The sequence below is a fragment of the Arabidopsis thaliana genome, chromosome 2 (genome assembly GCF_000001735.4).
Source record: "Arabidopsis thaliana chromosome 2, partial sequence".
NCBI lineage: Eukaryota > Viridiplantae > Streptophyta > Magnoliopsida > Brassicales > Brassicaceae > Arabidopsis > Arabidopsis thaliana.
This window is the reverse complement of record NC_003071.7, coordinates 429,810-455,327: the sequence shown is the minus strand read 5'-3', so window position 1 is coordinate 455,327 and position 25,518 is coordinate 429,810. Positions and strand designations below refer to the sequence as shown.

Genomic DNA, 25,518 nt, shown 5'->3' with positions numbered 1-25,518 from the left:
GAATGCAATAAAACTCCTATAAATAGTAGAAAGCACAAGAACGAGAGAATCACTCTACCAATAGAAAATTGCTACTTATTAAAAAAAAAACGACAATTGTAACAAAAAATATCGATTATAGAAAGTTTTATTTGCTTCAGTTTATATCACTTGCCTCTGCCATTCACAAGTTTCTTACGAAACGTATTAAATAATTTAAAATTTTGTGAATTAATACGAATTTTGTTTAGAAGATTTAAGAAAACAACCAAAAATAAAATATATAAAAATAATCATTTCAATTTCTAAAAAAAATATTAAAATGTCGCAGATTTTATTTTCTTACATAATGCTTTTTATTCGCAATATTTTTTCTTAAGCATTTAGTAGAAGAAAATTCGTTAAAAAGAGAGATAAAATAAATAAAAGTAATATAATCGTCCTTTTGCCATAAGCGTTGCTCTCAAAAATATAAAGCAAACTCAGATCTCACGATTTTCTTCTTCCTCTCACATTAACACACATCATCATGAGATTACCAACGACGCTGCTCCTCTTTATCGGAGCTCTCATCTTCTCCGGCGCCGGTACTGTCAGATCCGATGCCTCCGACCACCGTTACAAGGACGGTGACTCCGTTCCTCTCTACGCCAACAAGGTCGGCCCCTTTCACAATCCCAGGTAAATCCAATTCTCTAATCTCAGTTCCTTTGTCGGTAGCTTAGATCTGTGATTCTCTTTGATGAGTGATAAATTGATCGTTGCAAATTTCTGTAGAAGCTTGCGTTGGTATTGAATTTTTGTATCTGACCTTGAAAAAATTCGATTCGTGTTCTTAAAATGTGATAGATCTTCGATTGCATTGTTATATGACTGATTTTTACTTGTGTTTGATGATTGTTGCAGTGAGACGTATCGCTATTTCGATCTCCCCTTTTGTATTCCAGGTACGAGCACGCTCAATGTTGTCTCTGTTATGTGTGGTTTTTCACTTTTTTCGGATTTGTGTATTTTGGTGTCAATATGCATTTGTTTTGGTTTGTGTAGAGGGTGTGAAAGATAAGAAGGAAGCTCTTGGTGAGGTTTTGAATGGGGATAGGCTTGTTAGTGCTCCATACAAGCTTAACTTTAGAGATGAGAAAGACTCAGAGGTGTACTGTAAAAAGAAGCTTAGTAGAGAAGAAGTTGAACACTTTCGAAGAGCTGTTGAAAAAGATTATTACTTTCAGATGTATTATGATGATTTGCCTATTTGGGGATTCATTGGGAAGGTGGACAAAGAGAGCAAATCTGATCCTAGCGAGTTTAAATATTTTCTCTACAAACACATCCAGTTTGAGATTTTGTACAATAAGGATCGGGTGATTGAAATCAATGCTAGAATGGATCCTCATTCGCTTGTGGATCTTACTGAGGATAAGGAAGTCGATGCTGAGTTTATGTACACTGTGAAGTGGAAGGAAACTGAGACTTCTTTTGAGAAAAGAATGGATAAGTATGCTATGTCTTCTTCTCTTCCACATCACTTGGAAATCCACTGGTTCTCCATTATTAACTCCTGCGTCACTGTCCTTCTTTTGACTGGTTTCCTTGCAACCATCCTGATGCGGGTCCTCAAGAATGATTTCATGAAGTAAGTTTTGAATGCTAACTCTTTGTGCTTGACTCACCGATGCACACTTTTGTTTCCAACCATTAACTTTTCCCCTAACTTTCAAAGGTATGCTCAAGATGAGGAAGCTGCTGATGATCAAGAGGAAACCGGATGGAAATACATTCATGGAGATGTCTTCCGGTTCCCAAAGAACAAATCTCTCTTTGCTGCATCTCTTGGTAGCGGTACCCAGTTGTTCACTCTGTAAGTCTCTTTTCAGCCTCCTTCGTTTATCTTTAGTTATTCTTTGCCATTACTAACTGTAATATACCTCATATGTCATCAGGACCATCTTCATTTTCATGCTTTCACTTGTTGGAGTGTTCTATCCATACAACCGTGGAGCACTCTTCACTGCTTTGGTCGTTATCTATGCTCTCACATCTGGAATTGCCGGATACACTGCCTCCTCTTTCTACTGTCAACTCGAAGGAAAGAATTGGGTATGTAAACCCTTTCCCTTTACTCTTTTCAACTTAAAGTGATAAGCTTTTCATTTCTCACCGTTCTTCCTCTTCAGGTGAGAAATTTGCTGCTAACTGGAGGTCTCTTCTGTGGCCCACTATTTCTCACCTTCTGCTTCCTAAACACCGTTGCAATCGCATACAGTGCAACTGCCGCTCTTCCCTTTGGAACCATCATAGTGATCGTCCTCATATGGACACTAGTCACTTCGCCTTTACTTGTGTTGGGTGGTATTGCCGGTAAAAACAGCAAAGCTGAGTTCCAAGCTCCAGTCCGCACCACTAAGTATCCTCGGGAGATCCCGCCACTCCCATGGTACAGGAGTGCTGTACCGCAGATGGCCATGGCTGGATTTCTTCCTTTCAGTGCCATCTACATCGAGCTATATTACATCTTTGCCAGTGTTTGGGGCCATCGTATCTATACCATTTACAGCATCCTCTTCATCGTCTTCATCATCCTGTTGATCGTCACTGCTTTTATAACAGTTGCCCTTACTTACTTCCAACTCGCTGCTGAAGATCATGAATGGTGGTGGAGGTAAATTTTTCCACCCAAGCTGGTTTTTTAATTCGGTTTTTGGTATATGGAATATAGAAAACCAAATGATAATACCAAATACAAATAGCTTAGAATTGCTATGGTTTGTGTTTCGTTTTAGTATCAGTTTCAAACTGATTACTTACGTAGGGTTTCAGTTTGGCTTGATTAGGCACATCTACTAAATCCTTCCGTAGATTTTAAATTCGAATTTGAATTGGATTGGTGATAATAAAATTACATTGTTATAGTTATTAATATTCTTTGTTGCAGATCATTCCTATGTGGTGGATCGACTGGTCTGTTTATATATGCGTACTGCTTATACTACTACTACGCAAGATCAGACATGTCTGGTTTCATGCAAACATCCTTCTTCTTCGGGTACATGGCTTGCATTTGTTACGGTTTCTTCCTCATGCTTGGAACCGTTGGCTTCCGCGCTGCTCTCCTCTTCGTCCGCCACATTTACCGGTCGATTAAATGCGAGTAAAACTGTTGCTGCCAATCACCCTCCCCCTTACGATTTTTGGTAGAACAAAGAAGATGATAATCTGTTCTTAGGTAGATAAAGAAGAAGACTTCTTCGAAGCCAGAAACTGAATACCAAATCGCTCTGTGGTCACATTTTTTTTCCTTTTTGTTAAAATGTTTTGTGGCAGTTTGTTTTCTGTGATATGATTTATAGACGAAACTATGTTTGTTTAGGTGAAGTCTTTCTCTTCTCTACTACTTTAGAGAGTTATCTTCTTTTTTTGGTAATTAATTAAGATAACTTTGTAACCTTTTTTTTATTGATCTATATATATTCTAAAGACGAAAAAATAACAACTCTCTTGAACCAAATCGCTAATCTATTCGATCAAAATCATCTATGAATTTGTGATCTATCTAAACAAAGAGGTGAGGGAAGATAAGAAAACACCGAACTGCCACCATTTGCGCAGCCTTGGAGACTTAATGATCCTAACCTGACAAGTCATACAATCATAGTACAACACACTTAACTCGTGTCTCCACATATCGTAATAATCCTTTATGTCTGCATTGCCACCGTAACGATCATAGATCATTGCCGTTTCCAAAGGTGGTCCTTCACGATTTCTTGTAACCCACAATGTTGCATTGACCGTCTCTAGTTTGCAATTCCCTGGCCGATTGCAGCATCCAGTCTAACACAACAAACAACAAGAACAAAAGATTATGACTTTTTTAAAAATATATCAAGAAAAGATTTTCTCTTTCGTCATATCTTATTAGGATTTAGTGGTATTAAATCTTGCATATCACGGCTTCAAATATTTAAAACAAATTAATATATGTACTTTAAATAAACTAATTTTTCAAAATCTTAATTGGATAAATAAAAAGATTTTTTTGGAACAAAAACCAACAATACTTTTAAAAACTACTACGGGTGTATTCAAATTAGAATTTAAAGTGATTTGAATTTTGTTGAGTTTTTAAATGATTTTGATAATTTTAGGGAAGTCTATATAATTTTTGTAAAATCCATTCAAATCTCACCTTAAACCATATGATTTGGATTTCTATATTTTTAACTAAAGAAATCCTCTCGAATCCTCCAAAATTATTAAAATTCAAATCCACAAATTGTTTACAATAACAACGATATAAAAATCAAACTAAAATACTAAAAAAAAAAATAGGCATATCTAAATAAAATCTAAATCCCAACCAAAATTGTAACAAGTTGATACCTATATTAGATTTGATATATATCTAAGTAATAAATAATAATTATTCTAAAAAAAAAAGAGTAATTGATTCGTAAGTACCTTAACAGATGGTAACAATCTTCTATCATACGGTGGCAAGGCATAGCTGTTGACAAACCGCAAGTGAACTCTTTGCAAGCGTCCTTGACTTTGTTCTATCTTAACCACTTGATATTGTTCTGTTTTACGTTCTCCTTGTCCATTATTATATTCTCCCTTGAAACACATTGGTGTCGGAGAAAACCGCCGGCTTTCCATCTTGTACACACCGGAGTAAGCAAAACCTATGAAGAAGACAATAACTAGGAAGTAGCTGAGCCGTCGTGGTCGGAGAAACATACCGATGTTGCTAAGGAGGAACAAGGCGAGGAGAGAGACGCTGACGAGTGTTTGTACACGTGGTAACGTACTTTGGAAGTCGCGGTAGTAAACGTGGTCGTTACGCATGCAGAAGAGATACAAGGCGTGGCCGACAAGAGGAGCCGAGAGGAAGAAAGTGATGATCGGAAAGAAGATTCCGGCGACTAGATTCCATGGCTTATGGCTTTGTGACTTCATTATTGGAGAGCTTCAAGGACAGATTTGATTTTCGTATGATCAAATCTCCTATACGAGTATTTATCCCCACAAAAATATCCTTTTGTAGGAGTTACTTACGCAATCAAGTGTTGACATGTGGCAAATTCACCTCAAAACTAGGCATGGGCTAACAAACCGAACCGAATGTACCTAACCGAATCCGAAACAAAATTAACCGAACCGAACCGAAAAGTGAAAAATAACCGAATGGATACTAAATTTATAACCGAAAGAACCGAAACCGAATGGATAATAACCGAAATATTTCGGGTAACCGAAAATATCCGAAATATAAATATATTTTCAAAATATTAGTTATTTCTATAGTAAATAATTAAAAAAAGTTGAAAATATATACAAAATGGTTAAATTATTCGAAATTAAGCGAAAATATTCAAAAATATCCAAAAATAACCAAAAATCCGAAAATATTCAAAATAAAATAACCGAATGGATATTAAATTTTAAAACTGAACCGAAACCAAACCAAACTTTCAAATTAACAGAATGGATACTAAATTTTAAAACCGAAAAAACTGATAACCGAATGGATAACCGAATGTCCAGGACTACCCAAAACAATAAGGCATTAGGAACTAAAGAAAATTTGATATTTTCGGCAGTGATATATATGGGCCGGTTTTGTTCGTTTAGTTGGGCCAAATTGTAATAGGCCTTATAGTCTACTAAACAACAATCTGACGTCATGTCAGAGATAGAAGACTTAACAAAAAGACAAGCATGCTTGTTTATAGGGATGATCGAAATCATCATTTCTCCAACTTGTTTATAGTTTTTCAAAATTCACATCTTTGGGATCGATGGTAATAATTAAGATATCGTTTTGACGGGCCAACACCTAAAGTAATAACTATGCCACGTGTGTAATTAGATAGAGTGTGTGTGTGTGTAAATAGAGAGAGTGTGTGGGTGTGTTTACTGTTTCCAGTAAAAAAGTTAAAAAGCTGAATGTTTTGACAAGAATTTAACAGGAAACAAAAACACTAGAGTGTACTTACCAATCATTTGAACACAGTACAAAAGAGAAAAGTGGATAAGAAACGCGTGCCATTCACGACATCTTTGGTCCCTCTCTCTCGAGCCTCCCGTCAAAAACAACTTTTTAACATGAAATGTTTTTGAAACATTACAAAAGTAAAAATCAGACAAATATTGCATATTTCCAAGTCAAAATCTTAGCAAAAATCATTTACGTCCTTCAATCTTATATTGTCACAGTCATGCCACCACAGGAGGATTTCTTTCACTCATTTGTAGTTGTTGTAGACACTCACACTCTTAAAAGTATATAATATTAAGTGATATATATATGTGTGAGAGTAAATGTCCAAAATGTAATCAGATCGGGTTAACTAATGACTATAGCTGATTCGTACAAATTAAAAATGGAGAATTTGATTAGCCGATTAGGTTATGATATTATACATATTCTTACAACATTTAAACCCATTCATGACATACAATTTTCAAACTATTTAATCAGAACCAGATTGACTATGTTTTTTGGATGATTTTAATAATTGAAAGCATATATCTAAATTAGTTACGGTTAATGCATAAAGTCATATTTTATCTATTTTTCATCGAATAATTGACAATTCTTTTTTGAATCACATAACCAAGATACGGTTCATGTCTTCTGCTTTTGTGAAACTTGTTGCTCTGATCAGTTTGTCTTCGTGAGATCTGGTAACATCAGCAGCTTAGGTTAAATTATCTCTCTTGTTTGGGCTATTGTCTCCCTTTTTTGGGTTTAGCTTCTCTTTCCCGACTAACTTAGATTTTGTTAGTTTGGGGTTGAGCTCTTGGATTACGTTATCAGTTCTTCTTTTGTTGTATTAAGCAAAGGTTAGCTTAATTAATTGATCGTTGTGGCGTTGAAAGGTTTAAGTGGTTCTCGATTATTTTACGGTTCATCCGAGAAACCCTTGACTTAGGCACTCTTTGAAAAAGAAGCATCATTTCCGGAGAAAACCAAGTTTCACTATCTTGTTATTGCCATAAGTGTTGAAGCAAGTCTTCACAGTTTGTTGTGCGAGAAGTCCTTGTGGTGAGCTTCGAAAGCTTCGTTTAGTTTCGAGTTAAGATTAGTTTGGTTTTTGCAATGTTCTCGAAAAAACCCTTCCTCATAGGTCGAACTTTGTGTCTCTTTGAAGTCTAAACTCTTCATTTTCATATGTATTGTATCCTTTCCAAATCTAATATCAAATATAATTCAGTGAGAAAAAGAAAAAACAAGATACGGTTATGCTTTTGACTGTAATTAATGATATTGAATATATTCGAGTAATATACACCATATTCTTTTAATTTTGATATAATTTGACATCATTTACGTATATATATATTATGATGTTTCCATACTCAAAGATATTATCCAATTATCATTATTGACCTGAACCTATGATTTAGAACAACAATGATTCTTCAAATAGTTTTTTTAATCATTTGAACTTCAAGTCATGCTTGGTTGACCATTGACTTTTACACATTTTAGTAAAAATATATTCTCCACTATATAGAGCTTAAATGGCCACAACAGCTAGACAAAAAAGGAAGACAAATACAAAAATTGCTAATATGATCAAAGAGTCCTTTACTATTTACATTATTTTGAATTCAATGTTTTTATAACAATATATACAGTATTTTCTTCTTTCCACATATTTTTATCACACTGGGAAGTGGGAAGACTACCATTTCATGCCTAAGTAACAATGTTAGGTGAGAACCACCAGCTCTATTGGCTACACAATTTCTAAATTTTATCATTGCATTGTTAACAATATTTGTTATCAGGTCTCAAAAGAATGTGTGACGCTACCAGGTTTTTAAAATTATATAATACACCAATGATTTGTACCACCGAGACAATAGCATGTCTATATATTTTTCATGATTTTAAAAAGAATAATATACCATATCTTTCAATTATTTGTTATAGGTAGACGTGTAAATGCGCTTGTTAACATATATCAATACATGATATCGTTAAGGAGTAATTAGTACTTTTGGTCGTGTGCGTATACAAAATTATCAAAAACATGTGTATACATTCATATATGTAATATTTGTTGACAAACTTCTGTGTGCCATATTTGGCGATAAAGAAATAATGTGTTGCACAACGATCAACAAATCCCTCACACATCTATCTTCAAGATTATTGTCAGAGATATTCGCAACATCATCTCCGAAGGCGTCATATGAAGCATTAACGAGTACTAATGCTCTTTTGGATTCGATAACTTCTATTTTCCAAAATCTCACTATAACTTTGTTTTTATTTTCTTTTTGCCAAAGTTACTCTATTATAACTTTGAGTAGTGTTCTTTGTAATATACCTCAAACTTTGTTTTAAATGATATTTACAAGCTTAGCAACAAACAAAAAGATTGAGTTGCAACACCTATAGAAGCAAAAGCCTAAAACCTCTCTTTCCGCATTCTTTAAAATATATGGTAATTTCCGTTTTTATTATTAAAAATTTTAAAAAAAAATCAACATCTACTATTTCTATTTTGGATTATTTCCCTTTAATAAAGACAAAATCTTGCTCTTAAGATCTCTTAAACTTTATGGTAACCCCAAATGTATTATATCTACTATAAAAACACACAGAAATCCACCTAATGATTCAATTAACGGAAGCAAAGATTTGAAACTATAGTGGTCGGATGGAAGAAAGTATCGATAGAGTCATAGAGATGTGGTCTTTTTTTAATGTATTAAGATCTTAGCTAAATAACTTCTGATTCTCATTAATTGTAAAGTATGTGTACAATGAACTATATATACAAGTATCAATACGCACATGTAAATGTCAACTATACTATATACAATCAACTAACTATATACACATATCTAATAGAATGAATCCTCAAACAACACACTATTAAACCAACTTGAATCGTCAAAGTAATTCACTCGTAAACACATCAAATACTTAGTGATTCCACACTAAAACTCACATGCAAATAGAATTCAAATACTACACACTTTGGACAAAAAAAAATAACTAAAAGTCTAAAACGTTTACCGAATATTTTTCAATGTTGATTCTTTATGGCCATGGGGAGAAGTCAATCTTTGTGGTATACTGTATTTACTCACTACTCATACAAAATTGCAAATTAGTCTGATTTCGATTGGAATTACTTGTTGAGCGGTCAAATAACTTGACGTTCAAGAGAATACAGAACAAAATTCATACAAAACAGATATAAGGATTAGTGGTAGTGAAAAGAAGAATTTACATAAAGAATTATTTAAAAATATTGGGGCCAAAGGAATCATAACCTCTCATGCCACTAAACCACGAGCTAATTGATGTTGTTTCTTTTGTGGGGCTTTTTCTCTATTACTCTCCACTATTCGGTCCTTTATTTATTAAACAGAATCAATAAAATATACTCTATAGTCTTCAACAGTATGATATATTACAAATTTATAACACACAAAATCACACTATAGGTGATAAGATTTGCACTATTAATTGCAATGGAAAAATGTTCTAAGAATAATTATTTCTTACTAGAAACTATTGATCTTAAAGAAATAGTCTCTTGTGCAATTGAATGGTAGCTAGGGTATAACCAATTGAAACATTTTAAAATATGACTTGTGTATATTTTTTTCTTTAATATGTGTATATGATTATTTATCAATGAACATTTCAAAATAGCATTTTCTCGTTGGCTGAAATAATCAAGCTAATATTTTGCTTAAGTCATACAAATCTACTCATAAACTTGGTGGAAGAAGGCAGTGTAATGATGAAAAGGATGGAGTGTGTGACATGGAACATGATATAAAGGCTCATCTATGGCATATTATATGAAACTAAACTAATTAAAATCACATAAAAATGGAAAAAGAAGTGAGCAACATTATGGTTACACCTTAAAGTTTGTTATTGTAATTTGTAAAGTCACTTCTCTGTTCATTCCCCCACGCCTCTGCCTCGACAGTGAACATTGGATCAACCAAATTTTACAAAAGACCATTTCATATGCGATGCATATTATGACTAAATTGGGTCCCAATTATTTTGACCACACACCCCACCATATGAAATATTTGTATATCGGTTTGGAATAATTTCTCCCAAAATTCCTTTCAATATAATTGCCATTCTTTTGTAAAAGGTTTTGTTTTTTTTTTAAATAAAGTATTAATACAATACACAACAAAAACAAAACAAATTATCCCAAAATTCCAAACTTGATGTGATTATAGACTAGAATTTCTATTATGTTCGTTTTTATTAGTGTTGTCACTATATCACTAACTATATTCATATTCAGTTGCTTGTCAATTATTTTTTTTTGCCAGTCTTAGATTTATTATTTATTGCACTGTTACATAGACGATTCTACAACGGACAATTCCTTCCGACTCTTATTAGATCTAGTTGCTTGTCATCTAATATTTAAATTATTTTAAGAAATGTTATACAACTAATATTTAAATCATTTTAAGAAATGTTATACAACAATAGTATATAGCTAAATTTTTAAATGGAAGTTTATATAATACTACACTTTTTCTTCATTGAAATTTGTGAAACATCTCATAGATACAATTCCCATTTAGAAAATTAGCAGTGATCATAATTCTTTCTAAGGTTCAAAATCCCCACATGGAGCTTTAATGAATTAAAATTATGAAACCATTAGAAACAAATAGATATAGGACTAAATGAAACTGAAAACATATTTTTCTAAATATTAGAGTTTTATTCTATAAACTGAACTTAATTTTTTTGATTATCAAACAACATGTATTCTATTAGATTAATAATGTCACTTACACAAATCACTACAAGTCATGATCACAATTCCACAAAATCATAAGATTGATCATAACCATTTAATAAATCAATCATCTATTAGAAAAACATCATATGTAAAAAAAAACGATTCGACAAAGATGTTTTAAAAATAATAAGCATCAACAATTAATAAAACTTAATAAATTACCTAAAAGCAGCTTTTTCTTTTCTTCAAAAAAAGCCCTTTTTCTTCCTCTGCTTTAGCATCGTCTCTTTATCATCTAAATGTTTCAACTTACTTACTTCTCCTTCTCCATTCAAACTCAAAAAACCTCCCTCCAATGACTACTTCACCAATCCGGGTTCGGATCCGGACTCGGATCCAAATCTCCTTCATCTTCCTCCTTACCCATCTCTCACAATCTTCCTCCTCCGACCAATCTTCACTCAAAACCGACTCATTATCACTCCTCTCTTTCAAAACAATGATCCAAGATGATCCAAACAACATTCTCTCAAACTGGTCACCTCGTAAATCCCCTTGTCAATTCTCCGGCGTCACTTGTCTCGGAGGAAGAGTCACCGAGATTAATCTCTCCGGTAGTGGCCTCTCCGGAATCGTCTCCTTCAATGCTTTCACCTCTCTTGATTCTCTCTCTGTTCTCAAACTCTCAGAGAACTTCTTCGTCTTAAACTCAACCTCTCTTCTTCTTCTTCCTTTAACCCTAACTCATCTCGAACTCTCTTCCTCCGGTTTAATCGGAACCCTCCCTGAAAATTTCTTCTCCAAATACTCAAATCTTATTTCCATCACCCTCTCTTACAATAACTTCACCGGAAAGTTACCTAATGATCTTTTCTTAAGCAGCAAGAAACTCCAAACCCTTGATCTTTCTTACAACAACATTACCGGTCCAATCTCCGGTTTAACCATTCCTCTTTCTTCTTGCGTCTCCATGACCTATCTCGATTTCTCCGGTAACAGTATCTCCGGCTATATCTCTGACTCACTCATCAACTGCACCAACCTCAAAAGCTTGAATCTTTCTTACAACAACTTCGATGGGCAGATTCCAAAATCTTTCGGTGAGCTTAAACTCTTACAAAGTTTGGATCTTTCTCATAACCGACTCACCGGTTGGATCCCGCCGGAGATCGGAGATACTTGCCGGTCATTACAAAACCTCCGGCTTTCTTACAACAACTTCACTGGTGTGATCCCTGAGTCGTTGTCCTCATGTTCTTGGCTACAAAGTCTTGACCTTTCAAACAACAACATCTCCGGTCCGTTTCCGAACACTATCCTCCGGAGTTTTGGATCTCTTCAAATCTTACTTCTCAGCAACAACTTAATCTCCGGTGACTTTCCGACTTCAATCTCTGCTTGTAAGAGCTTGAGAATCGCTGACTTCAGCTCGAATCGATTCTCCGGTGTGATTCCACCGGATTTATGTCCCGGAGCAGCTTCATTAGAAGAGCTAAGACTCCCGGATAATCTCGTCACCGGAGAGATTCCACCGGCGATATCTCAATGCTCTGAGCTACGAACGATTGATCTCAGTCTCAATTATCTCAACGGTACAATCCCACCGGAGATCGGAAACCTCCAGAAACTCGAGCAATTCATAGCTTGGTACAACAACATCGCCGGAGAAATCCCACCGGAGATCGGAAAACTACAAAACCTAAAAGATTTGATCCTCAACAACAATCAACTCACCGGAGAAATCCCACCGGAATTTTTCAATTGCAGTAACATCGAATGGGTCTCATTCACAAGCAACAGATTAACCGGAGAAGTGCCTAAAGATTTCGGAATCCTTTCCCGGTTAGCCGTTCTTCAGCTCGGTAACAACAATTTCACCGGAGAAATCCCACCGGAGCTAGGAAAATGCACAACTCTGGTTTGGCTTGATCTTAACACAAACCACTTAACCGGTGAAATCCCTCCCCGGTTAGGTCGTCAACCCGGTTCAAAAGCACTTTCCGGTTTACTCTCAGGAAACACAATGGCTTTTGTTAGAAACGTTGGAAACTCATGTAAAGGTGTTGGAGGTTTGGTTGAGTTCTCAGGGATCAGACCAGAGAGGCTTCTTCAGATTCCATCTCTTAAAAGCTGTGACTTCACAAGAATGTATTCAGGTCCAATTTTGAGTCTATTCACAAGATATCAAACCATTGAGTATCTTGATCTTTCTTATAATCAGCTTAGAGGTAAAATCCCTGATGAGATTGGAGAAATGATTGCTCTTCAAGTTCTTGAGCTTTCTCATAATCAACTCTCCGGCGAGATTCCGTTTACGATTGGTCAGCTCAAGAATCTCGGTGTTTTCGATGCTTCGGATAATCGGTTGCAGGGTCAAATCCCTGAATCTTTCTCGAATTTGTCTTTCTTGGTGCAGATTGATTTGTCGAATAACGAGTTAACTGGTCCGATTCCTCAGAGAGGTCAGTTAAGCACGCTTCCGGCGACTCAGTACGCGAATAATCCGGGGCTTTGCGGTGTTCCTTTACCGGAATGTAAGAATGGAAACAATCAGCTTCCTGCTGGAACAGAGGAAGGGAAACGTGCTAAGCACGGAACTAGGGCAGCTTCTTGGGCGAATAGCATTGTTTTGGGAGTGTTGATTTCCGCTGCTTCGGTTTGTATTTTAATCGTTTGGGCGATTGCGGTTCGTGCGAGGAGGAGAGATGCGGATGATGCGAAGATGCTTCACAGTTTGCAGGCGGTTAATTCCGCCACTACATGGAAGATAGAGAAGGAGAAAGAGCCGTTGAGTATTAATGTAGCGACGTTTCAGCGACAGTTGAGAAAGCTTAAGTTTTCGCAGCTTATCGAGGCGACAAACGGATTCTCAGCCGCGAGTATGATCGGACACGGCGGATTCGGTGAGGTTTTTAAGGCGACGCTTAAAGACGGGTCTTCCGTGGCGATCAAGAAGCTCATTAGACTTAGTTGTCAAGGAGATCGAGAGTTCATGGCAGAAATGGAAACCTTAGGGAAGATCAAACACCGAAACCTCGTACCGCTCTTGGGATACTGTAAAATCGGGGAAGAGAGATTGCTTGTTTACGAGTTTATGCAATACGGAAGCCTCGAGGAGGTGCTTCACGGACCAAGAACAGGCGAAAAACGGAGGATTTTAGGTTGGGAAGAGAGGAAAAAGATTGCAAAAGGAGCAGCAAAAGGACTTTGTTTCTTGCATCACAATTGTATCCCTCACATAATCCACCGCGACATGAAATCGAGCAACGTGCTTCTCGATCAAGACATGGAAGCAAGAGTTTCAGATTTCGGAATGGCGAGACTGATCAGCGCATTAGACACACATTTGAGTGTAAGTACCTTGGCAGGCACGCCAGGTTACGTACCACCAGAGTATTACCAAAGTTTCAGATGTACCGCAAAAGGCGACGTGTACTCAATCGGAGTAGTGATGCTCGAGATCTTAAGCGGGAAAAGACCAACGGATAAAGAAGAGTTTGGTGATACGAATTTAGTAGGTTGGTCGAAGATGAAGGCAAGAGAAGGGAAACACATGGAAGTGATTGATGAAGACCTTCTAAAAGAAGGTTCTTCGGAGTCTCTGAATGAGAAAGAAGGTTTTGAAGGAGGAGTGATTGTGAAAGAAATGTTGAGGTATTTGGAGATAGCGTTACGGTGCGTTGACGATTTCCCATCAAAGAGACCTAATATGTTACAAGTTGTTGCTTCGTTGAGAGAACTTCGTGGAAGTGAAAATAATAGTCACAGTCACAGTAACAGCTTGTAACAACATGAAGATCTCTGTTTTTTTTTGTTTTTCTGGCTTTTTCAATGCATTTTTTTTTCCTGTGAGAATGTGTATGTGTGGTTGATCAATGATTAAAATTTCATGATGTATCAAGACTTAATTAATGTAATTTAAATTCTGATTCCTTTAATAAATAACTATGCAGATTATAACAAATCAGAGTCTTAGTTGGTGAATTGTTCTTTATTACCGAGTGTCGTTAGCTCAATTGGTAAAGACCGTAAACGAAGCTTAGAGAACGCCGATTTGAGTAACGCTTGAAACGAAACTAATATTACACGATGTGGTTTCGTGCATGAAAGGATTACCGACATTGGCCCAGAACTTCCTGGTATTAGAAAAAAAAAAAAAAAAAAATTGTTCTTTATTAAACGCTCGAATACACACGATTAGGCTTTGGATAGAGAACATACAAATGGGCTCAACAACTGAAGTTTCAAAATTATATTTGGGCCATAAAGAACTATTTAGAATATAGAAACATTAGGCCCATAATGACTCTTTCTCCTTCAGGCCTATGAACATCTAACACTATAAGACTATACATTCGTGAGTAGAATATTTTTTTTTGTGAGAATAGTATTTCAAACCACAAAAGAGAATATATTTCAATGTGTTACTTCATTAGTATGTGTGAATTTATACTTGTTGATGTGAATCAAGTAGGTGGTTGTCTAGTAATTTAGAGTTTTCAAATTTCAATAGTTCCATTCTAATTGAAAGAAATGATTAACACATTAACAACGGTATTATCAAACGGTTGTTTTTGGATATGGAGGAGAATATAGGTCAAAAACTGTGGTCACTTTTTCAAAATATAAAAGGAGAATATGGAGGAGAATATAGGTTAAAATATAATCACCTCTAAAATAGAAAAAATTATAGTGGTCACTTTTTCAAAATATTTAGAAGTTGCATGCTTTCGGATATGCAACTTCTAAATATTTTGAAAAAGTGACCACTATAATTTTTTTTATTTTAGAGGTGATTATATTTTAGAGGCATTGTGCACCAATAGTCACGTATAAAATAGAGTTTCCTCAAAAAGTAAACATCTCTATTTAAAAAAAAATATATCTCTATTTTTTTTTATAAGAAAACTTAATTTTAGAGATGATTATTAGAATACAATACCTCTAAAATAGAATCACCTTTAAAAATAAAGAAAAATATAGAAAGACCATTGAAAATACCCTAAGAAAATTAGGTCTCATATCATCATTGTTTGAAAAATGTGCAAATCTATAAGACTATATAAACAGACCTATAACTATACTATTTCGGTAGATTGTATATCGTTTTTTTTTTCGTAGATTGTATATCGTATAGAATGTATAAAAACTGTATAGTATAAGATGTTACGTGAAAGTGGAGAGCAGAGAAATAATAGTATCTTAGTAGTAGAATTCACGTGTGACAAGACATCTCGACGGTGGGATCCCAGTAACTATCTAAGGGGTAAACTTGTAAATTAACAAAACAGAGTAAAGGATTTTGCAGGCGCGGGGTATATTTGTCTCTGCAAACCCACACTGGCAATCAAATAGTTTTTCTCTTTCCTCTGTTACATCAAAAAAATTATGTAAATAATTTTGTCTTACTTTACTTTTTTTACTGTTATATTTTTAATTTTTTATCGTCCTTTTGCTCTACTTTATCTAGAAGAACACTCCCCTCCCTGCAATTTTGATATATAAGTTAAAAAATATTACAGTAAGATATGTGTATCAAATCCTCGCAAGAATATTGATGTTTCTTTTGTTTTTATATGTCACAATTCGAATTTTGTTTCTTTTAGCTAACAATGCCACAATGCATGTTTCCTTTCCTGTGTGATCTGACACTTTCTCACAGCCTTATCTCTTTTCTGTTGAAAACAAATTTTGGTCTTTAACCCAAAAAAAAAAATGTTGGTCTTACTAAACATAATTTGTTTCCAAAATTTGTTTTATAAGGACCAAAATTTGTTTTGTAATTCAGGTCATAAATGATGATATAAACCGCACCTAAAACCGCAATGCAACAATGCTGTAATAATATCAAAATCTATATATAGATATATGTATTTATGTATTTTCGTTATTATTTGAACCGCACCGCATTTTTCCCGCACCGCAAAACGCAGTCACCATTCGGATCCTCGATATATATAAATAAGCCTTATTCTTCTGGAAAATAAATGGTAGTACAGTTGACTTGTCACATCGTATAAAAGGGTTAAGAAATAAATGAAAGCAAACGAATACTACATTTTCATGAGTATCATGGATGATAGATTGATTCATAGATCATATAATGCCGATAATTATTCTGAACGGTTAAAACTAGCATAATATTTTCTTAGGTTAAAATGAACTTATCTTTTAAACACGTCCTATTGTATATTTGTAGTGCATGTTGCATGTCTTATCTGAAAAAAAAAAGTGATTGAATTATTAGAGAAAACAATGGAAAGTGTCTAAATGGAAGATAACAAAGAACATATTGTGTCATGGGCAAAAATTATCAAGGTACACGTATATTAATAATGGAGATTGAACAATTTATGAAGATTTAAAATATATATTTGGAATTAAATGAGAAAGGAAAATGCCAAATTTTGATTTACTAAGAGCTAATATAAGAACAAAACTGAAAAAGACAAAATAATAAAATGCTTCAAGTTTCAGTGCAAAACACAGATATAGCAAAAGGGTCCATCCATATAATAGAGGGAGATTTAATATTTTATCTTACACATATTTAAGCAAATAAAGACAAACCTCAGCTGATATTCATCAATAATAATTAAATAAAGTATAGAAGCCAGCAAATACACAACGTTTATGTTATATGTGCATAGTTTTTGAAATTTATTTGTAATTAAAACAAATATTTGTTGAACAAAATTGATATAAAACGTTCAATTCTAATTCGGAAATAAAACAATAATACAGAAAAAAATCTTGATTTAATAAGAGATTGTATATAAGATGAAGCTAAGCAAAACGAAAATGTTTGGATCTCTTTATAAAAAAATAAAAAAATAATCAATATAGAATATGGTAGTAGTAAACAAATCAGAGAAGACGGAAATACCCATTGAGTAAAGGGTGTCGACTCATACATCCCATCAAAGAAGTGAGGGGTATTTTTGTCATGACATAGAAGTTAAGCATATGGTTGTTCCTTTGTGGGAAGTATGAGGCAATCGCATGTGATGAGAGATTTTCATGCTAAGCCAATTCCAAATCCAACAACTAAGTACATTATTATTAAATATTGTTTCTTTTTCAATATTGTTGACAAACAAAGATCTCTGGCTTAAAAATGATTTTTTTTTCCATGAAACTTCTAATTGATAATGTAGTTACTTTATTTAGATGAAAAAGGTTTGTTTTTGTAGTGAATTCTTTGGTATTTTTGATCATATAACACATGCAAATAAATAAGATAAGAGAAGAAGGAACAATTCATTTGGGTTGAGAAAGGCATGAGCATTTGAAAGTTTGGGGGAAGAGAAGCAAGTATGCACATGCTCTTCTTAAAAAAAATGCTAAGAGATAAAAAGCTAAAACCTTTTTTTGTGTTGCACGTTCCATTGTTCTTCCTTTTCTATATTTTAATTCGTTACAACTCCCTAACCTAACTATGTATTATAGATGATCCGAGCCATATAATTATTAATCTATTTCTTTTGGTTTGAAGCAATTACAATTGATAATCTCAAAGTACGCTAATTGCATGCATATAGCGACATAACGAATCGTTTTTATACATTATAACATTATTACATGAATTCCATCATTTTATGTACACATGGTTAGACATTATTACGTACATTGTTTTACGTTCACGAGTTTGTGACATAAACCATCATCAAACATATTCTACATGCATTATATTACACACACATGTGTTTGGCCATTGGTATAGAGAAAGCCTAATATGCTATCTCTTTCTCTCTCTCTCCACCTCTCTTTATGTGACAAACATAGCTGCAGAATCTGCAAACCTCTCTGCGTGTTAGCACAAATGATGAAAACGAGAGAGAGAGATAAATAGTCACTTTCAATGCAATTGAGTGCACATTAAATGCGACGGGAAAAAAACGTCATCGTTTTCAGTGCCATAGAGTTGAAACGGAGTAACGGGCAGGCATTTGTCACTCTCTTATTTACTTAACCCACTTCTTTAGTTCTCTCAGACAGACATTCATGTCATTTCTTCAAGTCCTCGTTATTAAAGTCTTTATATCCTCCTAATTTCTGCATCGAAATTGGTCCCAAAAGATGTACAAAAACCAAACCCACCTCGGATTTTAGATTTTTGTAGTGTATAGCTTCTTCAATCTCATACGCAAAAGATCGTCTTATTTTTGTTATTTTATATTTTCTTTGCTATATATGCGTATATGTATGTATCTATATACTTGCCCCAATCAAACTCTTTCTCTTTCATGTATCGACATTCATTTATTATGTATGTTCACACATCATAGACCTGTCCAATCTAAAAATATTTGGGTTTTTTTTTATAAGAAAAAAATTCATCTAAAAAATGTTTGGCTAGAAACATGAATAATCACCATTATGTATTAATTAAGAAATCTCAAATGGGTATATTATATGAATCATGTGGCTTAAACATGTATTATCTTTGTATGACTTGCACACCAAATTTTATTTATCACCACAAAGTTTTCAGATGGAGTTATCTTCTTAACGCAGTGTAGTCTTGGGTTTCAAATTTTATACTAAACACACATGAATAATGCACAACAATTTGATGAGTGGCTATTTATTTATCTCTCATGAATATTAGGTGTTTTTAACTATCTATTTTTAAGGTCAACTAGACTAAATACTTAATTACTTAGAATCCAACGACCAGTTCTATATAAAATTTGATATGGACTACTCTGAGTATTGGTCATATGTGTGAACAGTAGAATTATTTGACATGCATTTTCTTGTAAAATTTTACTTAAAATAAAATCAGAAGTCTCTGTAAAAATTTATTTCGAGACAATAAATGAGTAGCTAGAAAATTTGCTAAAAGTTGTAATAACAACAAGTGAAAATGGGTCGGGCTGTTTTATCATCATTATAGATCAACACTTTTTGTCCGAATCTAACGAAAGATGAAACGATGTTTGTTTATGAACCTCGTTATAAGTGTAACGGTCACGGACCAAAACGACATCATAATAGTACATTTCCCATCACTCCATATATCAACTCGTGCCAAGCAACTACTTACCCTCTTTCAAACTTACTAAATATACTGGTATACATTAGATGTCGATAATCTCTATCATGCAGGGACTGTTTTGATCCTTAAAACGTGAGATTTGTTTTCAAATATATCACCTCAAGCTTACCAAAAATAATGTAGACAAATCAAGGATAAGCAAATGTATATTTAACCGAATTCAAATCCGCATATCACATGTTTTATTAAAAAAATTGTATATCCATTGAAAGTTCTAAGCGAATCTAAGGCCAAAGATCAAAACACGCATGTACGGATCTCCACTCTTAACTCCTTCTAAACTACTGTAGACGTTCAAGACGAAAAAATATCTATATAAAAATTTAAATAGTTAATTTCAAGGTTTTTTTTTTGTTGATAAAATTTAATTTTAAGGTTCTATATGAAACCTAGGATAAAATCATTTTTCAACAATTTAAAGTGTAATGTGGCGGAAATGACAGTAACATAGTTACAAAACATAGTCTAATATTGTTGGACCAAAGAAACAACTATATAACAACCATTACATAATATATGGTAGTTGAAAAAATTAACACAACCGGTAATTAATACACAAAAGTATAATAAAGTTAACCTCAATTTAAATATCTTATGTTTTCTTCGGTTTTACTTAAAAACCATTTTCCAACTCTCCGTCAGTATTCGCTGACGACATGTAACTCACGACAAGAGACGTCTCATCAGCCGTAGCCGCCGGAACCGCAACTGCTTGAAACTGTCCTTTACATGTTTGACAAGTGACCTGCATGATCGTTGAACTTATCTTCTTCATAGATTGTTCCTTTAAAAACTTAGCTCTCTCGAGTTCAGCTTGTGCTTTTTGCCTAATCTTTTTGGCATTTGCAAACTCGTTTTCCGCTATCTCTCGTTGCCTCTTGGCTTCTCTTTTAGCTTCCTCAGCGTAAGCTTTCTCCTTCATCGCTATCTTCATAATTTGCTCGCTCGCCATAATCTCTTTTATACGATCAAAGTTGTTGTAATGTTGATATGATGATGATGGTGCAATGGAGAGGTTTAAGTTTGTGGTATCATGATTATGATTATGATGATGAGATGGTTCTTTAACTTTTTGTTGTTGGTTTTCTTGATTAGGGTTTTGATTCGACGATAATGGAAGAAGTTGGAGTTCGAGGTTGAGATTGTTTGATGAGTTGGTGAGAATTGAAGATGAGATTCTCTGATGAATTGGACGGCCTTCTAGAGGTTGAGGAGTCGTAACCGCAACTGTACCGCCGTAATTGGTTTCACTAGACGGAGTGCTGACGGTTGAGGCGGTTCTAGAAGAGCATGCCGGGACTGTTACCGCGGTTTGTGGTGGTCGAGGCGGTTCACGGTGAACTCTCCGTGCGGAACAATTATCTTGATGTTCAATAAAACTCTCCACCCTAAAAGAAGAAAAGAAACCTATCAATTACATAATTTATATGACGTAGGATTATGAAAATGTGACAAAGTTAATAATTTTATATTAAGTTTTTCTGTTTAAACGTCGTTTATTAAATACCTTTGAACTCAAAAATATATATTATTAATATGAGTTTAGGTCCAATTATAACCTTTGTGTCGAAAAAAGGTCCAATAATAACCTAAATACATAAAATATTTCTTTAGAGATTGGGGTCAATGTCATTAATCTAAGTGCTTAACTTTCTTTTTATGTCACAAAAACCAAACAAATAGTCAAGAGATATATTAAAAAACTCTGATGCATACACATCAATACACAGAATTAGTAAAAATCATGAAGGATAGTCAAATCAAATAGTACTATAACTATCAATCTTAGTCTTTGGTCCCTAGAAGAATTTTCTATATTTGTCTTTCTATATGATCTCCTAAATATACAAAACAAACAGAGTCAAATTACTTGTATATTTTAGAAATACTTAACAAATCCTTCCAAAAGTTTGCATATCTTTTCAGAATTAATAATACCAATAATTAATTTATAAAATGGGTCAAAAAAAAATCAAATGATAGAGAGGAACAAGAAATTATACCTGGAGAAGACACGACCACAGTCACAAGAATGTCCTCTAGTACCACAAGTTTTGAGATGAGCTTTGTAATCAGATTGAACAGCATAACCTTTAGAGCATCTCTCACAAACCCATTGCTTATGGTTACTATGTTTTCTTCTGAAATGTTTTTTGATGCCGACAAGATCTCCCAGAGCATGACAAGGATTATGGTGAAGGCAAGTGGGTTCAGGGCAAACATAGACTCGTTTCTTCACCTCTATGTTGTTGTCTCTTTTAAGAAGCTTCCATGGAACTTTGTGACGTCTTCTATGCATCTGGAGATTCTGGTCTCTTTGAAACCCTTGGTTACAGATCTCACATATGTATCTGTCTGATTCAAGAAGAGTTCTTGGTGATAAAGACACAACTTCTGCATCTGGATCTGAAAAGGAGATAAGGCAAAACCCATCAAAACACATGTCTTAGTTGATTAATAAAGTTGAGATTTTAAATGAGGTTTAAGAATTAAAAACAATGAAAACCCATTAATTGTACCTATAACTTTGAAACTGGCAATAAGAAAAAGAGAAATTTTAAAACTAAACCTATAATAAACCTGTATTTCTAATGGGGTTTAAGAGAAAAAAAAAACAAAAAACAATAGTACCCATGAGTTGAAAATTTTCATAAGAAAATAAAAACAAGAAAAAAAGATTTTGAAAAATAAATTTTCTGTAGTGGGGATTTATTATTACCTGGGGTACCTGCAGGTCTTCTTTTCCTCTTCTGAGTGGATGTGTTTGTGGTGGTGACCCCATTTTCTGAAGAGGAGAGGAAAGGATCAGAAGAAGAAGAAGAAACCACACAACATGTGTTTGTGTTCTTGTTGGACAACATCACTTGATCTGTTCTCATCAATTACTCTACTTTTCTTGATCTTTCTTTTTGACTTTATTGTATTTGGATTCTAGAGATTGATTTGATGAAAGAACAAGGCCCAAAGACCAAAAAAAAAAAAAAATGAAAGAAGAAGAGATAGTGGGAGATTCAGCTTTACAAAGAAGAGGAAGGGTGATAAAGAGAGATATAGGGGGAGAGAAAAAGTTCTTTTAAGCTTTCTGCAACAAAGGCTTTTCAAAACTTTTTCTTAGGCTCTTCAAAGTTTCTCTTATGTTAATATGATGAAAGCTTTTTAATTTTCTTGAGTCTCTCTCTCTCTAGCTCTCTCTTTGGGTATATATTTTGACTCTTCTTCAAAAACCTATTTCTCTCTCATACACTTGAGAGTTGAGAGCAAATAAGGGGTCTTTGATGTCTATATTGCTTCTACTTATAAAGCTCATTGCACTATGCCATCATTGCGTAAAATGTATACATACACTCGTGTAGCTAGAGAGAGAGAGAGAGAAGGTGGTGTATTTATTTAGATTTAGATGTAGATTTTAGATTTTTCTTTTTGTTATTTTGTATTTATTTTTTAGACTTTGTTTCTTTGAGCATGTTGGATATATGAATTTTTTGGCTTGGACCCATATCTTGTCTGATTGATGAATTTGTCTGATTTTCTTGAACCTTCACAAACTATTTTTTTTTTTTTTTTTGAAACATTTTATTTTATGTTTGAGATTATCTACATGAGTTTCTTCTAACAAATGAAAAAAAAAAATATATGAGATCATACGTCCACATGTAAGGCTTGCCTTTCATCAAAATATTATGCAGGTTAGAGGCTTAAAATAGCAATAGTTGTATTGTATCTGCAAATTAGGAGAGAATTTATGAATATCGATACGGTGCTAACTCTTAGATGATGTAAGAAGCAATTAAATAATAAGGTTAAGATACTTCATTACTTCTAATTAACTTTTTGACTGTCACTCTCAAGTCCTATAAATAGTGTGATTATACATCACTAATACATCTTGCGTTTCATTATTGTTAAAGCAATCCAATAATATATAGACAATTTAAGAAAAATTGTCATTGTTAACTATATATGAATGTTATGTCATCATGTTTCCAACGTTGGTCCACATACATGTTAAGATTCTTTTCGAATTACACTTGGAAACAAGGAGAGAAAAAAAAAGGTATATGGTTCTTGTGAATAATCCAAGGATAAAAATGCATTATTGCATTAAATACCAAATTCTGTAAGTTTACAATAATGCAGACAAACTATTATTTTTTCTTTCTATTTGGCTTATATAATGGATGTACTAGTGCCCATACATAGTTAGGGGAAGAAAAAAGACAAATATATCAAATTATACATGCGTATAAAAATAATTCAAACCAAGAGTAAATGTGAAAGTAGTATTAGTATGTTTTTATAAAACCCTATTTTAGTAAAATTCATATTCGATCCCTCGCGCACGTGACCTTATGTCTTACTCACGTGACCTCTTTTTCCCTCCACTCTCCACTGTCGATTCCTTTTAGGCTATTGCCTTTCTTCTCAGTCATTCCTTAAGAAGGTTCATTAACAGATCTAAGAATGTTACTGGATCAAGAATGAAATGAATCTTATATGAAAACATTTTTTTTTTTTTGATGGAACTCATATGTAGACTACCAAAATTAATCATTATTATGGTTTAAATTTTCTCAATCATAAGTTTTGTTACTTTAACACATTTTCTCTGTTTCAATTATGGTTTAAATTTTCTCAATCATAAGTTTTGTTACTTTAACACATTTTCTCTGTTTCAATTGTAAATGCCATATGTATTCCTTCCTTAGCTTGATCGCTATTCGCTACTAGTTGTTTTTATTTTTGTTATTGCCGAATAATAAATTAATTTGCAGATAAAAGAAACAAAAGATACCTCATAATGTTTTTTGTCAGTTGTCAAAAATTGGTTCTAAATGGACCGAAAGGAAAAACAGAACAAATTAGACGAGAAGATGTGATCGAGTTACTACGGTGACAGCTTTGTATAAAGGAAAGAAATGAGATCGTGTTTGTAATCATTTCCTAAGATGAGATTACTCTCCCATCTCTTACTTAACCCTTTGCTTATCGATTATTACCACTGATTAGATCTTTTCTAGCTGATACATAATGCATGATATTTATTTCGGAGCTACAAAATTATAAATTTGTAGTTTCTAATCGTTATATATGGACTTGAGAGACCACAACATCTTAAATGAATGCAAAAATTCAAAAAGAAACAAAAACATGTTAAATGAAATACAATAGTCTGATTTTTAATAGTCAAAAATAAATCGACAATGGCCTAGTGGTTGATCCAAGGTTAAAAGTTATACATAAAAGTTGAAATCTAAGTTTAATGTATAAAAATATTGAGCTCTTTAGACCTAGTTTTTGGACATTCAGGTATATTTACCTAGGATATATCTCACAAATATTAACTATATAATCAAGATAAATTCGAATAACAATGGTAAACTATTAGAAGTTAATTCAAGAGAATGAATAAAATAATATAAGTAGGAGATTTGAGTTGGAAAGAAGGATCAAGTCACATGCTCCAAATTTACAAAGCAAAGAAATGCCATCATCTCCCCCAACTCCTCCCTTTGATTCTCTCTTTATCTTTTCTTTTTATCTTCAATTATTAATGTTTTTAATAATAAAAAACCATATATATAAACATAAAATTAGTTATTTATCTGAAAAGAACATTCTCAATACATCATTACTCATTTTATTCGGATATTTTGGTCTCATGCCTTCATTCTCAAGTTTCGCATACATCCATAAACTCTATAAAATGTTGCCAAGAAAATA

General features: G+C 33.7%; 4 protein-coding genes across 6 annotated transcripts; 2 read left to right on the top strand and 2 right to left on the bottom strand.

The window, feature by feature from the left end:
• Positions 1 to 368: 368 nt before the first annotated feature.
• AT2G01970 (Endomembrane protein 70 protein family) lies at positions 369 to 3,470 on the top strand. The gene is made up of 7 exons (NM_126258.3): positions 369 to 660; positions 886 to 926; positions 1,027 to 1,612; positions 1,700 to 1,837; positions 1,920 to 2,076; positions 2,154 to 2,638; positions 2,912 to 3,470. The coding sequence occupies exons 1-7, from the start codon at positions 509 to 511 to the stop codon at positions 3,129 to 3,131; spliced, it is 1,779 nt and encodes a 592-aa protein (NP_178306.1). The 5' UTR covers positions 369 to 508; the 3' UTR covers positions 3,132 to 3,470.
• Positions 3,418 to 4,949, bottom strand: TET14 (tetraspanin14). Its single transcript, NM_126257.3, has 2 exons — positions 4,438 to 4,949; positions 3,418 to 3,810 (listed from the first exon to the last, which is right to left on the bottom strand). Exons 1-2 carry the CDS (start codon positions 4,933 to 4,935, stop codon positions 3,526 to 3,528), a joined length of 783 nt encoding a protein of 260 aa, NP_178305.2. The 5' UTR covers positions 4,936 to 4,949; the 3' UTR covers positions 3,418 to 3,525.
• A 6,054-nt stretch (positions 4,950 to 11,003) lies between these two features.
• Positions 11,004 to 14,704, top strand: BRL2 (BRI1-like 2). Its single transcript, NM_126256.4, has one exon. The coding sequence runs from the start codon at positions 11,092 to 11,094 to the stop codon at positions 14,521 to 14,523; it is 3,432 nt and encodes a 1,143-aa protein (NP_178304.1). The 5' UTR covers positions 11,004 to 11,091; the 3' UTR covers positions 14,524 to 14,704.
• A 5,523-nt stretch (positions 14,705 to 20,227) lies between these two features.
• SGR5 (C2H2-like zinc finger protein) lies at positions 20,228 to 23,133 on the bottom strand. Of its 3 annotated transcripts, none has more exons than NM_126255.4 (3): positions 22,517 to 23,133; positions 21,801 to 22,203; positions 20,228 to 21,185 (listed from the first exon to the last, which is right to left on the bottom strand). In NM_126255.4, exons 1-3 carry the CDS (start codon positions 22,674 to 22,676, stop codon positions 20,411 to 20,413), a joined length of 1,338 nt encoding a protein of 445 aa, NP_178303.2. In that variant the 5' UTR covers positions 22,677 to 23,133; the 3' UTR covers positions 20,228 to 20,410. The 3 variants fall into 3 exon arrangements, with proteins under 3 accessions (NP_178303.2, NP_001077868.1, NP_001030949.2); NM_001084399.1 differs by having other exon boundaries at positions 20,251 to 21,204; positions 21,817 to 22,203; positions 22,517 to 23,053; NM_001035872.3 differs by lacking the exon at positions 22,517 to 23,133 and adding an exon at positions 22,317 to 22,481 and having other exon boundaries at positions 20,251 to 21,185.
• Positions 23,134 to 25,518: the final 2,385 nt, after the last annotated feature.